General features: G+C 41.0%; 2 protein-coding genes across 2 annotated transcripts in view; both read right to left on the bottom strand.

The window, feature by feature from the left end:
- Positions 1 to 13,189, bottom strand: part of LOC138628081 (teashirt homolog 2) — a 253,786-nt gene that overhangs the window by 130,625 nt on the left and 109,972 nt on the right. The gene's annotated exons all lie outside the window — the stretch shown is intronic.
- Positions 9,235 to 12,265, bottom strand: pfdn4 (prefoldin subunit 4). Its single transcript, XM_069710971.1, has 4 exons — positions 12,166 to 12,265; positions 11,627 to 11,734; positions 10,200 to 10,340; positions 9,235 to 9,652 (listed from the first exon to the last, which is right to left on the bottom strand). Exons 1-4 carry the CDS (start codon positions 12,187 to 12,189, stop codon positions 9,521 to 9,523), a joined length of 405 nt encoding a protein of 134 aa, XP_069567072.1. The 5' UTR covers positions 12,190 to 12,265; the 3' UTR covers positions 9,235 to 9,520.

Here is a 13,189-nt window from a genome sequence, read left to right as displayed (position 1 = left end):
CTCACGAGTCTCGACTTTGTCGGGTACGTTCGTGAATTATCCGTTAATGGAAACAACCTCGTCGCTTACTTTAAGAACGTTTCTGCTTAACGTGGTAATGTAGAAATAATGCTTTTTTTTCTTCACATCTAATTGCCTGTTCAGTAAAGTGATTATCCAATCATAGCTTAGCAACTGTAACTAGGCACACCGGGTCTGTCAAGCTTTGGATTTCTCCGCACTTTAAGAATAAGAGTGTTTTCTGCGTAACGTCAACCTTGACTTGCTTGTATTTTACAATAATATAATATAAAATAAAATAATATAATATAACGGGGTGGGGGTGGGAGGAGGGGGGGGGGTATTTACCTGTTATTAAGTCCACAAAGAAATCAAAACTGCATAAAAATGCCAAAACATTTGACTTATTTTTGGAGCGGGAAATAAGTGGCGGTCATAACACTATAATAATAATAATAATAATAATTTAAAAAAAATAATAATAATAATAATGATAATACTTAATAAGACACTTTTCTCCATTTAAACTGGAAAGGCTACCGTTTGTCTTGTTATTTAACTTTTGTTGTTTTCACTTTCTTACCCAGGAACACACGTCATTTTGTTTTCATAAAGACCGTCTGCTCCTTATTTATATGCTCTCAGCAATAATCAAGAATTGGTGAAATCTACTGGTGTTTTTGGAGATCATCGGATTTCAAAGCAAAGCTCTTTAAAAGAGGCTTCAAAGAGTGACGAACTATAGAAGGCAGAAAAAATGTCTTCTGGTGTTTTTTTTAATCGACTGAAACGTATAGTTTTATGATAATCACAGCTTTTATATCCTCAGTGATACCGTTGATAAGTCTGATCTTTCTCCAAAATTCTTCTGTAGACTTTCTGGGCAAGCAGAACCATCCCTCACCGTGTTCTCATTTCATTTAAATGCGGTCCAGAAAATATTCAAATCTTTCAACTGGTCCCGTTTTTTTTTTGTTTTTTTTTAAGCCCACAAAAGATAAAATAATCTTGTGTTGTTTCATTCCAGCCAGTATTAACATTGACACTATTTTGTTTTTAACGTCCATAAAACGGGCTCAGCGGCCAGATAACGCACAACGGTGTCCGAGACGGAGGCCTCGTAGCTCGTGGAAATCAGTTACACGTCTGCGCCGAGGATACGGTGAGCAACAAGGTCTGCGCGCCGCTCTAAACTTTCCCCCGTTCTACTTTTACCACCTTCACCAGATAATAAAAGGAAAGTCTCGAGGTTTGCAACCAGAGCAGCAGCAGCTACGTGGTCTGTTATCCTGTAATAGAATCTCCAACACAATGAATGGTGTGTGTGTGTGTGTGTGTGTGTGTGTGTGTGTGTGTGTGTGTGTGTGTGTGTGTGTGTGTGTGTGTGTGTGTGTGTGTGCGTGCGTGCGTGTCACCTGAAAGCGTTGATACCTTTAAATGCAAATGTTCCTTCTCAGCCTGCACAACTCGCGTCTACGGCCGTTATAGGTTTCATTTGATTGTAATTTATGTTTTATTTCATTTGATTGTAATTTATGTTTTATTTCATTTGATTGTAATTTATGTTTTAAAATGTCCCTTTTTTTTTCCCCTTTTCATCATTTTTTGTTGTTGTTGTTGTTGTTGTAATTGTCACTTCTATTTTATTCATTTACCTTCAAACTATTATCATCGTTAAAATTGCTTTTGATTGCTTTTATTAGTACCCGATTCTCTTTCACCATCGATTACCATATTTCTCACGGACATGCCCAATAAATGGGTCGCAGACGACTGCGTGGAAAAAAATGAATCGGAAAATTCATTTTCGTTTGCGCGTCTTCCCACTCGGCGTGCCGACGTTTCACCAGCCAGATGGATTCCCCGGAAACAATAACGTGGTATTTACCTGACTGATATTGAACTGACATGTGAAAATTTGTTCGATAAAAGTCTGTTTGAAATAATTTATTCTTAATTCCTTTATTCCGAGTGAGGTCCCATTAAAGCTGAAAGACAGGAACTGCGCAGCCGATATACACACTTCTGCGTTTGCGTATTTACCACTCAGTCATGCCATCTTTGCAAGATTATGGCGCGACGCAGATTTTCCTCTTATCGTGAGGCCTTTTATCGGCCCGTCTGTCATCTGTGAAGCGATTCGAGTGCATCAATAGCGACCGAAGGCAGAACGCAAATACAGTTTGATTGATGACGGCAGCGTTTAACCGACTAATGAAAGACCTCGAAGCACGACGGCAGGTTTTCCCCGATTTCTGGTTGTTCCTTGACTTTTGAATCCCGAAACGTTTGGATGCCATTTATCAGAATATTTATCTCCACAGTTCTTTCTTATATCGATGTAAAACCTGCAGGAATTAAAGCTGAGATTTAGCAAAGTCATCATCGAACTGAATGCACTGCAGCACAGGATGAAAACTGTTCAAATGCTAACGAGGACGAGACTGTATATAAATCTGTGCGGTTCGGAGCAGGAAGTGACCATATTTGGACGCGCCGGGGGGGGGGGGGGGAGGAGCTAGCGGCGGGATCTGACTCAATCTGATTGGAAACCCGACGGCGCCGCGTCCCGTCCACCGACAGCCGTAACCTGACTGCAACACGCAGGCCTGTCAATCAAACAAAAACACGGCTTTTTTTTTTTAAATCAACGACGGGATTATTTTCAGACGGACCGCCGGAAAACTAATAACAAGGAGCGACTTCAGCTAACAACACCGAAACAACTCGTGGGGAAAAAAAAAATCATTGACTTCAAATCTCATGAGAGAAGTTGAATGGGAGTCTATGGTGACGGAGAAGTTTTGGAGTCGACCTCTAGTGGCACGCGGTGGTATCGCGGCTGAAGTCGCTTCCACATCGGCCTCATTTTTCAGACCTGGAAGCGACGAACACTTTTCTATCCAGGTCTGTGGTATCACATGATCCTGTTTTGCCAACTGTGCTCATGACATGAGATTTCAGAAGTGTCCTACAGTCAACTTCGTGCGGCGAAACGACACAATCCAGATTGTTTTGTATCCGCTGAGCTCTTTCCAATTAAACCCCTCACGTTCAAAGCTGGACTTAATTGCGCTGCAATATTTAGGCATCCGTTTTTTTTTTTTTTTGACGGTATTCTCCTCTGAGTCGGTCGAGTGGCCTAATTGAGAGAATCCGATGGGCGGCTTATTGGCAGGATGGCATCAGCTTACTGGCACACATCAAAGTCGCATTTGCCAGTTGGAGGCAGACTGAAGTGTTGAAACCAAAAAAACCTGATGTGAGAAATACAGCGCAGAGCCTGGCAAGGTGTTTTGTAGAAGAGAATCAGCTGCAGCATCAAGGTGAACAACACCCACAGACATCACAGTATCAGGTTTTGTGATGGAATATATATAGATATATATCTATATATAGATATATATCATAGATATATATATACATCTATATATATATCTACGCTATATAGATATATGTCTATATATATATATATATCATAGATATATATACATCTATATAGATATATATATATATATATATATATATAGATATATATATCATATATATCTATATATATATATATCTATATATATAGATATATGTCTATATATATATATATAGATATATATCATAGATATATATATATATATATATATATCTACGCTATATAGATATATGTCTATATATAGATATATATCATAGCTATATATATACATATATATATATCTATATATATATCTACGTATATATATATGTCTATATATAGATATATATCATAGCTATATATATACATCTATATCTATATATATATATATATATATATATATATATAGATATATATCATATATATATATACATCTATATATATATATATCTATATATAGATATATATATATAGATATATATCATAGCTATATATATACATCTATATATATATATATATATATCTATCTATATAGATATATGTATATATAGATATATATCTATATATATATATATGTCTATATATATCTATATATATATGTATATATATATATATATATATATATAGATATATATCATATATATATATACATCTATATCTATATATATATCTACGCTATAGATATATATATATGTATATATATATATATATATAGATATATATCTATCTATATATATAGATAGATGTATATATATCTGATATATATCTATCTATAGATAGATAGATATATATCTATATATATATATACATATATATATAAAAACCACCTGAAGGAAGATTTATACATATAAATTTAAACCTATAAATGTGACGATCTGATGAAGCTTTCGCCTCTTTGGCTTCCGTGTAAAAGCTGATTACATTTCTAGCGATCTAAATCTGTTCGAAGTTGTAACTCATCCTCGTCTTCTTTTTGTTGTTGTTGTTTTTTTCCACCATTAATGAAGCTGCGCGTGTTTGAGAGAAAACACCCCAGAAAAATGTCACCCTAAAGGACGACTAAAGTAAACTATGGTCCGTGCTGTTGCCGCATCATAAATTGAAACTAATTGGGTGACAGTAGAGCTGAGTCGGTGCGACGCTAATATGACTGAAGGATCATCGCGGCTCCGTGTCCAATGGAAACGGACCGGGACCAAAAAAAAACAAAAAAAGAACAAACAAAAATACCGGCCGCCATCACGGCAATCGATCACGCAAAAGTGAACCAATCGGGGGCGATCGCAGCCGTCTTTGGTTCGCCGGAGCCTCGCGGTTTTGTGCCGATCCGCGTAGATGCCGACGACACTTTGGAAAAGATACCGGTCCCACGGCCGTCGAGACATTTCAGCAACACGGCTTGTAAATAAAACAAACGTTCCCCGCAAGATCGCAGATCGGACGCGAATATTTAGGGAAGATTAAAGTTCCCCTTCTGAACAACGCGGCTGTCGTGAACTTCCAAGTCGTCTCCGAACGGCTCGGACGCGTCGGCGTCTTTCAAGGTCTTCGCGGCGCATCCGACAATCAAAAAAAAATATATAAAAAAATCTCTGGTAATGATATTCATTGAAATATTTGGAGGCATCGTACTGTCTTTCATATGGTAAGTTATTGGGTCGAGATGCTTCCGTAGCCGGTGTGGAAATGCATTTTTTTTTTTCTTTTTCTTTTAAGTAATACTCTCGGGACGTCGATTCGGGACTCTGATTAAAGCGGATAACTGGTTGTAAACCTTACGAGCTCCGATTTGTAGGCGTTCTGGACGGAGACTCTGAGAAACAACGTCCTTAATTTCCAATTCAGCGAAATTCATAAATGAAAGATAAACAAATCTTTAAATAAACCACCGCGTGTCGGCTCTGGGACGCCAATTTGTTTTCAAAGCGCTTATTAGTCCTGATTGCTGCATTGAGGCCACACACAGGCTCTCACACACACACACACACACACACGCGCACACACACACACGCGCGCGCTCGTCTTCATCATTCAGATGATTCATGCGCTGCCGCAGTGGAATTGTGCCTTTATTGTCTTGGCTGCTCAACTTGACAGACAGTAATGAAATGAATGACAGGAGATACTTCCCGGCACGGTGCTCAAGCCTCCGCGCAGCGAAGGAAAAGGGAATTCATTATCCACAAATTAATCAATCTTAAAAGTCTTGACACTTAAAAATAAAAAATAAAAAATAAAAAAAAACCTACCCGGTCGGACTACACTCGGTTTTACCCTTTTTTTTTTTTTCCGCAGCTCCCTAAATGATCTGTGACATTTTGTTCACACAGGTGGATTTACCGGACCTGCGCCGCTCACGGCGCCTCTGACAACGCCGCACTCAATCTTGCTTTGTGCTGTTTAGGCTCCACCCCCCTCCCCACCCCCCTTCCACTTTTTTTTTCTTTTTTTTTTAATCCCCATGATATAACTCACCTGTCAGTCCCTCATAATGTCAGCTTATGGGCTGTCAAGGCTAAGGACCCTCATATCCTGCCCCATCACTCAGAGACCCGGCTGGTGGGGGGGAGGTGGGGGGAGGGGGGGGGAGGGGAGGTTGCAGCTAATCATTGCTTTCCAATTTGATTAATTTGCCATTTAATTGTTGATTAATTTGATTATTCTGCCCGAGCCCACGCTGCCAGACGCGATTTAGAAAAAGGAAAGCGGAATCAAGAGGAGCCGCACGGATTTCAAAAGATTTCGAAACGAATGAACCGTCGGGGGTGGGGGGGGGGGGTGTCGTTTTTGTTTTTGTTTTTGTTTTTGTTTTCGAAGCTTTGAAAACAAAACTTCTTTGTATTAAAAGTAAACAGTTCCGTTGTCGGTACATTTAATATAGATATTCTTGAAGTCTCTGTAATAAGGACAAAACGGGAACTCGACCGAAGTCCCACAGACTTCCGTCCGCCAACTTCAATGTTCACAGGAAATATTCCTTCTCTCAACTGAAGACTTATTGATCGGTTCGCTGCAACGTTCAAGTGCAGGATCCAAAATCACACCCGATTTGAATTTATGTTTCGTAATTTTGCTTTCCAGTGGACCGTTTTTTTTTTTCTTTCTTCAAATCTCAGCAGTGAACTTTCTTAATTCTGCGTGATCAATTTTAATTATACATATATTGTAGTTCAGATTCCTCAAAAACAGCATGATTTAGTTTTTTGGGGGGATTCATCAATGAACTGTTGTCCCGTATCCGTTGTTCGGGGATTTTATCCCAAACTATTACTGCCTGCTTTTATTTGCCTGCGATGTTTTAATATCATGTAAAAGCACTTTGTAAGTTTGGTGTTTTCTTTTAAGCTCTCAGCGACGTCTTCAAACGTCAAAAACCCCGAAGATGCTCAGCTGAACATCTCGCATCGGCTTTAACTGGACGGGTTGTTGTTTTTTTTTTGACGACCAACTAATCTCCTGTACATAAATGTGACCGAGGTCTCGTTTCAGTTCCGGCTACGTACGTTTACCATTCGAATCTGAGCCGATAAGTCGTCGTTATATTCCCTCTTCCTCTCATTATTTGCTGTCAACTGTGTAAAAAGACGCAAAAATAATCAAATTTAAAAAAAATAACGACACTCTAAAGACAGAACGGCTGCAAGCGATGAAGAACGGCTGCAGCTGCGACGGATTTTTCAAACCGTCTGTTGGCATTTAGCCGAACATGCGGAGACAGCGAGCAAACACAATACTTCACTGCAGGAGGATGATGAAGTGGGCACCAACTCTGCGGAGGAGACGACTCGATGGTCTCTTCTCTAGGAAGTAGAAGTGGTGGGGTGGTGGTGGTGGTGGTGGGGGGGGTGTACTCAGACTCCAGTTGTGACATTTTTTTTTTTAAACTCAAACTACAAGATTATAATTCAAGACTTTTACGTCCAAAATGCAGTTTTCTCTCCGTTCTCATTCATAATTCTTCCGCGGGAGTGGGGGGGGGGGTGTGTGTGTGTGTGTGTGTGTGTGTGTGTGTGTGTGTGTGTGTGTGTGGAGGGGGGGGCGTGACGCAAAAGCGCGTTTTGCGTGTGTTGGATGAAGTCCAAAGAGCTCGGTTCCAACCTGGAAATAACACGGGGAGACGGAGACACCTGCTGGTCCGTTGGCGTTACTGCAAGCTGAAAATCAAATCAGTGAATCCTTATTTTCTGACGCTGAGCTCCCATCCTGCTCCTTTCCAATGAACATAATCTGGACGCTTTTAAAGGGTTTCAGTAGATTTTTGTTGTTGTTGTTTTTTGTTTTTTGTTTCCGCAAAGCAATCAAAGAATACAAATTATAGGTCAGCCTCGCTGTTAACGTTCCTCCGGCTGTTGTTAAAACGCCAGCCGGGGCAGATTCTGGTCAGACGAACTCGACCAGGAGGAGAGAGGACGGATAGGAACGAACAGATGGCGGGAAAAGAGAGGCGGAGGGTGGTGGTGGTGGTGGTGGGAAGAGGTGCAAACAAGGCCATCGGGGAAATAAGTCCAGTCATTTCCATGCGCGTTCCTCCGAGAGCCGCAGGTTGTTTTTTTGTTTTTTTTTTAACAAGCGCGTGGGCGGAGCTCCTCTTAATCATCGGCGTCAACGTGGAGCAGGAAACCAACCGGGAGGAGAAACTGGTTAATTGAGATCTCCGTCCCTCCAGAGGTGGCTGCTGTAACTTCCAGCCCTCTGTTGTTGTTGTTGTTGTTGTTGTTGGTTTTTCGTTTTTATTTCCACAGATATTTTATTAGCGCGTGCAGGCCACACTCGGGGGCACGATTTAATGAGGTCGTTGGATGTTTACCGCCGAGCATCCGGCGCGCCGTCGACGGAGAATTTGAAAGCGGCGAACAGAAATGGAAAAAAAAAAAAATCAACACCTGAATTTTTTGTTTTTTTTTTCCTTACGCGGTCATTATTTTATTTACCTGAACCGTTTGGAGATCAACACCCAAATCAAATATGCATTATTATTATTTTAAGTACACGTGTGCGTTTTGAGAATAAAGTTACGACGTCACTTCGACGACGACGACGACGTCTGACCTCGCGGGTTCAACCGTTGACGTCCATCCGTCCATCTCGAGCCATTTCGGTCTTCGAGAGTCTCAAAGTTTCTCGACGTTTCGTTTGGTTTCTCGCCAACTTCGTCGCAAAAAGCTGATTTTAACGGTACGATCGCAAGGTCGGCTTTAAATCTCCAAAAGTAGCTTTGTCCCGGAAAAGCACAAAAACAAAACAAAACAAAACGCAGCTCCCGATCCTCCATTGGACCTCAATCCGTTCACTCGGTGCCGTTTGATTTCGTTCCTCCGATGAATTCAACATTTTTCCAATCTAACGTGTAAAAAAAACCCAAAAGGAACATCTGACATTTCTTTTCCTTTAACGATGATAAAAACCTTCAATTCGACCCGAGTTCTGTGGATTTCACGGCCGATTTCCTCATTTAAGTGTCAATCTGAGTTTCATCTACAGATGAAAGACAGAAAGCCGGTTTTGGACTGAAGGTTCGTCTGCCGAGAAACGTTTCAGCCTTTTATTGTTGTTTTGCGAAAGACAACAATTATTCTGACTTCATTATTGGTTGAGTAATATTTGTTGAATACTTTTGGAGGTCCTTTGCTTCCATTATTTTTCATACTGATTGTGTGTTTGGGAGAAATACTGTGATTTTTATTCTTAAGAACAGTAAAACAAAGATTTCAAATCTGCTGAATTTGCTTGCTAATTTTTCACAAGTTATTTTTTTTTTTTTTTACTTCTGTTTGATCAAAAACATTAAAAAAAAAAAACACAACCATAAAATAAACGACCACTTAAAATACATTAGAAAACGTGCATTTATTTAATCCCCAAATGTTTAGCTTTTGTTGTCCTCGTGAATTTGTTTCCCCCCCAAAAAGAAACTAAACCGCCGACACCTCATCAGTGTAAACAAAAACCCAGGAGCCACAAACCTAAATAATCCGTTTCACGTCGGTGGCCGACGTCTCGTGGATGTGCTCGCGAGAGCTGCGCGTAAAAAGTCCGTGTCGGCGGCGGCGGTGGTGGTGGTGGTGGGGGGGGGGGGGGGGGGGGCAGCAGCTGTCAAGAGTCCGTTCGGGCCGCTCAGCTCTCGTCCGCCTCCAGGTTGATGTCGTTGCCGAACTTGGCGTAGAGCTGCACCTTCAGCTCCCCCAACACCTGCTGTATCGCCGACACTCGCCCCTCCAGGCCCTTGACCTCCAGCTGCAGCACTTCCTGGTTACGGAGGACATACGAGAGACTCTGGTTTACGTGGCAACCGACAAAGAGACGGATTCTGTGTCTTTAAACGCGACAGACGTAGCTTTTCTCACACACACACACACACACACACACACACACACACACACACACACACACACACACACACAGTGTGTCCCAGGGCTTTAAATGTAAAGACGGATGCCGTGTCTACATCTGGTGTCACGGAGTCCTATTGTCGTCCCTGGGAGGTTGCCGGGCAACCAGCACAGACCCCCGGGACGTCACCCCAACCCAGGAAAATAGCTCGACCCGTAACCACGCTGGAGGTCCAATGAGGCGGCCAAAAGGGCTTTTGAAAACTTGAGTAGAACTTAACAGATAAATAACAGCCAGAAAGCCCATATGTTGTTTTTTTATTTTTTTTTTTTTTTCAGTTTCGCCGTGTTTACCGCTGTGAACAAGGTAATACAGCAAAACGAACAAGTCTGAAGTGTCAAAACAGCAAAACGAACAAGTCTGAAGTGTGAGAAAAGGTACCGAGAGCCTGTCGCACACGTACCTTGGCGGTCTCCAGCATCTCTTGCGTTTCCTCCTGGGTGTGACTGATAAAGACGTCGCCGATCTGATACGGGATCAACAGAGCGTCGTCGTCTAACATCATGAGGTCATCGCTGGCGTCCTGCAGGTTCTGCAGCGTTTTCTGTTGGGGGGAGGAGGGGGGAGAGAGGGAAGAGGGGGGGAGGACACAAAAAAGCAGATCGTTGCAGAGCGTTGAGTGGCGATTCAGCTTTAAGGTCCTTTTAGAGAGCTGCAAGTTCGTGATCAATTGTACCGTGTTAAACTAAGAGGGGGGGGGGGGGGTTAGACCAAAAAAAATATCTGAAACACTCGTTAGTATACGGCGAAGATAAATTGATCTCGTCAGCACATTTAATTACATATTCAACAGCACTGCAGCTTCACTCGCAAAAATCAAGAGTTCCCCACTCCCGAGTCAAATTCCCTGACCTTCACCCCCCCCCTCCTCCCCCCCCCCCCCCTAAAAAAAAAAAAAGATCAAATCTCCTCACTTTCTCTGTTTGGAAAAGAGTTTTTAAAATGACCGTGAAGTTACTTTTAACACCTCGTTAAAGTAGTTTGAACATTACGACAATAAAGTCGGAGCGGGGTAATAGGCTGCTTTTGTTTTGGCTCATCAACAGGGTTCTGGGTGGAGTTGGTGGCGGAGCCGGACTGGTGCTGGAGTTTCATGGGGGGGGGGGGCTGATCCCAATACCAGTTTGAGAAAGTTTAAAAAAAACAAAAAAAAAACACATTACGATATCAGTAAATGGGCTGATATGTAACACGGGGTTATTATACGAAGGAACAATAAACTCTGTTGTCCAAAATTACGTCGGCGCAACTTCACTGGGAATGTAATCGTCTTTTTAAATACCGTTAAATTAAAGACAAAAATAGAACAATTAGTAAATTACCGCAGACATCTTTTCTGCATTATACAAAAAAAAAAAAAACATTTTATATTACACAATATGATACTGATACTGACATGTCTGTAATAGGTTGAATAAATCAGCTGGCAGGGTTTTAATACACCAGTCAGTTACGAGTATCGGGTCCAAACTACAGCTGGAAGGAGACACGATATCGTCTTAATCTTTAAAGATTCTGGATATTGTAATATATTCAACATAAGTTTGATCTTTCCCTGGTTTTATAGACTGTATGATTTATTTTATTTTTTTAACTGGACTAGTCTGCATTCACTCATGTAAAACACATTAAAGCCTCATAATAATAATAATAATAATATTAAATAACCTCGATATGAATATACCAATATTATTGTATAGAGTGTTAAAAAAAAGTGCCTCAAACTGACCGTATAAGACTGATTTTAGTTGTTTATACCTAATAAACAGCTGAATGAGTGTTTGTTTGTTTGTTGTTGTTGTTGTTTTTTAAAAAGATGCAGTAACTCACCTTCTTCGACTCGATCTCGTTTTTCAGCTCCGTCATCCGACTCGTGTTCCTGGCGAACTTATTGATCTTCTGCTGGTCCTCAAACGTCACGTTGACGTCTTCGACCGCCTGTGACGACACGGAAGAGGAAATGACGTCACGTTAGCATGGCTAGTTCCGACAGCTAACAACACGATTTTTGTTGTTGTTGTTGTTGTTGTTTTTTGTTTTTGTTTTTAACTGTCTGGCCGTTACAACCCCAGTTAGGTTCATACGATTATCAACGCTAGTCGTTAATCGGCTTGTGAATCGTGAAGGTAAAACAATAGAAACAGTGCTGAGCTAACACCTAGCGGCGGCGGCTACTTTGATTGACGTGAGGGTGTGACCGCGTGCAGTTTTGGGCTTCTTCCTCCCCCCCTCCTCCTCCTCCCTCCTCCTCCTCACCCCTCCTCACCCACACACACACACTCTCTTGCTGTTCCTATTTGCATCTCGAGATAAAACATGAAGGAAAAAGTCGATTAAAACGGAAAGCATTTCTTTCGGATTTCACTCACAGGTCCCTTCATCGTCGCTGCCATCTTGGCTTCTTCGACTCGTCACAGACAGCGGCGCTCATCCGGGTACAAACAGCGACACCGCCACCTAGCGGCACGGCTGACCCGGAGTTTAACAACATGAATTTGACATTAAAAATGCTTTTATTTTTATTTTATTATTTTTTTTTTCTCCCAGTTGTGTCCAATTAATAGCCTTTCCCGGCTGTCTCAAATTGTCAAACTAGTTTTAGGTATATATAATATATAATGTGGCACTTAATGGGCATTTAAACACTCACTAAACTAAGGGGATTAATCGATTTCACGTGAAGTGATAATTCAGCCAGTTAGTTTGACTCTCCTCATTAATTATCTCAAGAAATGTGCAAAACTTGCTTACAATATGACAAACTTGTTATTATATCAACCGGAACTGCTGCTCTGTAAATATTTCGACAGCAAACAGCACTGCACCCAAGTTCAAATATTTACCCAATACATCTGCGAGGCCGGAGCGCTACTAATCCAATTCTGATGAGGTGTAAGACATCAAACTGTTAAACGCTGCCTGCATCCAGGTGACATCATGAGAAATCACATTTAGTTGAATGAATCCCAATACTGCAGTTGTTGTTTTTCCAGTCTTAAAAAAAAAAAAAAAAATCAATGGCCTTTTTGTGAGGGTCGTGCCACCAGTAAAACTAGTAGGCAGCTATGCGTTGGTACATCATGAAGAGTTTGCTTGAAGTCTCTCAGCTGCAGGCCTTGCATGAAGTCATAAATGCACAATCCCAACAGGGGAATCCAACTCCCACCTCAGTGTGCAGACTTTAGGCCACAATTGGGACATTGTGTTCACGGATTCCACGGACTTGTCATAACAGATTCAATAAATACTGCACATTTGAAAGGTTTTTTTTTTATTTATATTTTGCACTTGTTTATGGACAAAAAAATTATTCATATAGTTTGGTTTACTTGCATAAAAACAACTGGTTACTTTAGATTATAAGGAATTTAACAAAACGAGGAGCCTGATAAA

This window comes from Brachyistius frenatus, unplaced genomic scaffold, assembly GCF_029030835.1.
Source record: "Brachyistius frenatus isolate BFR_SWC_R1_liver_20210118 unplaced genomic scaffold, ASM2903083v1 Contig_95, whole genome shotgun sequence".
NCBI lineage: Eukaryota > Metazoa > Chordata > Actinopteri > Embiotocidae > Brachyistius > Brachyistius frenatus.
Note: the sequence above shows the minus strand (reverse complement) of the source record. Positions and strands in the feature narration are given on the sequence as shown.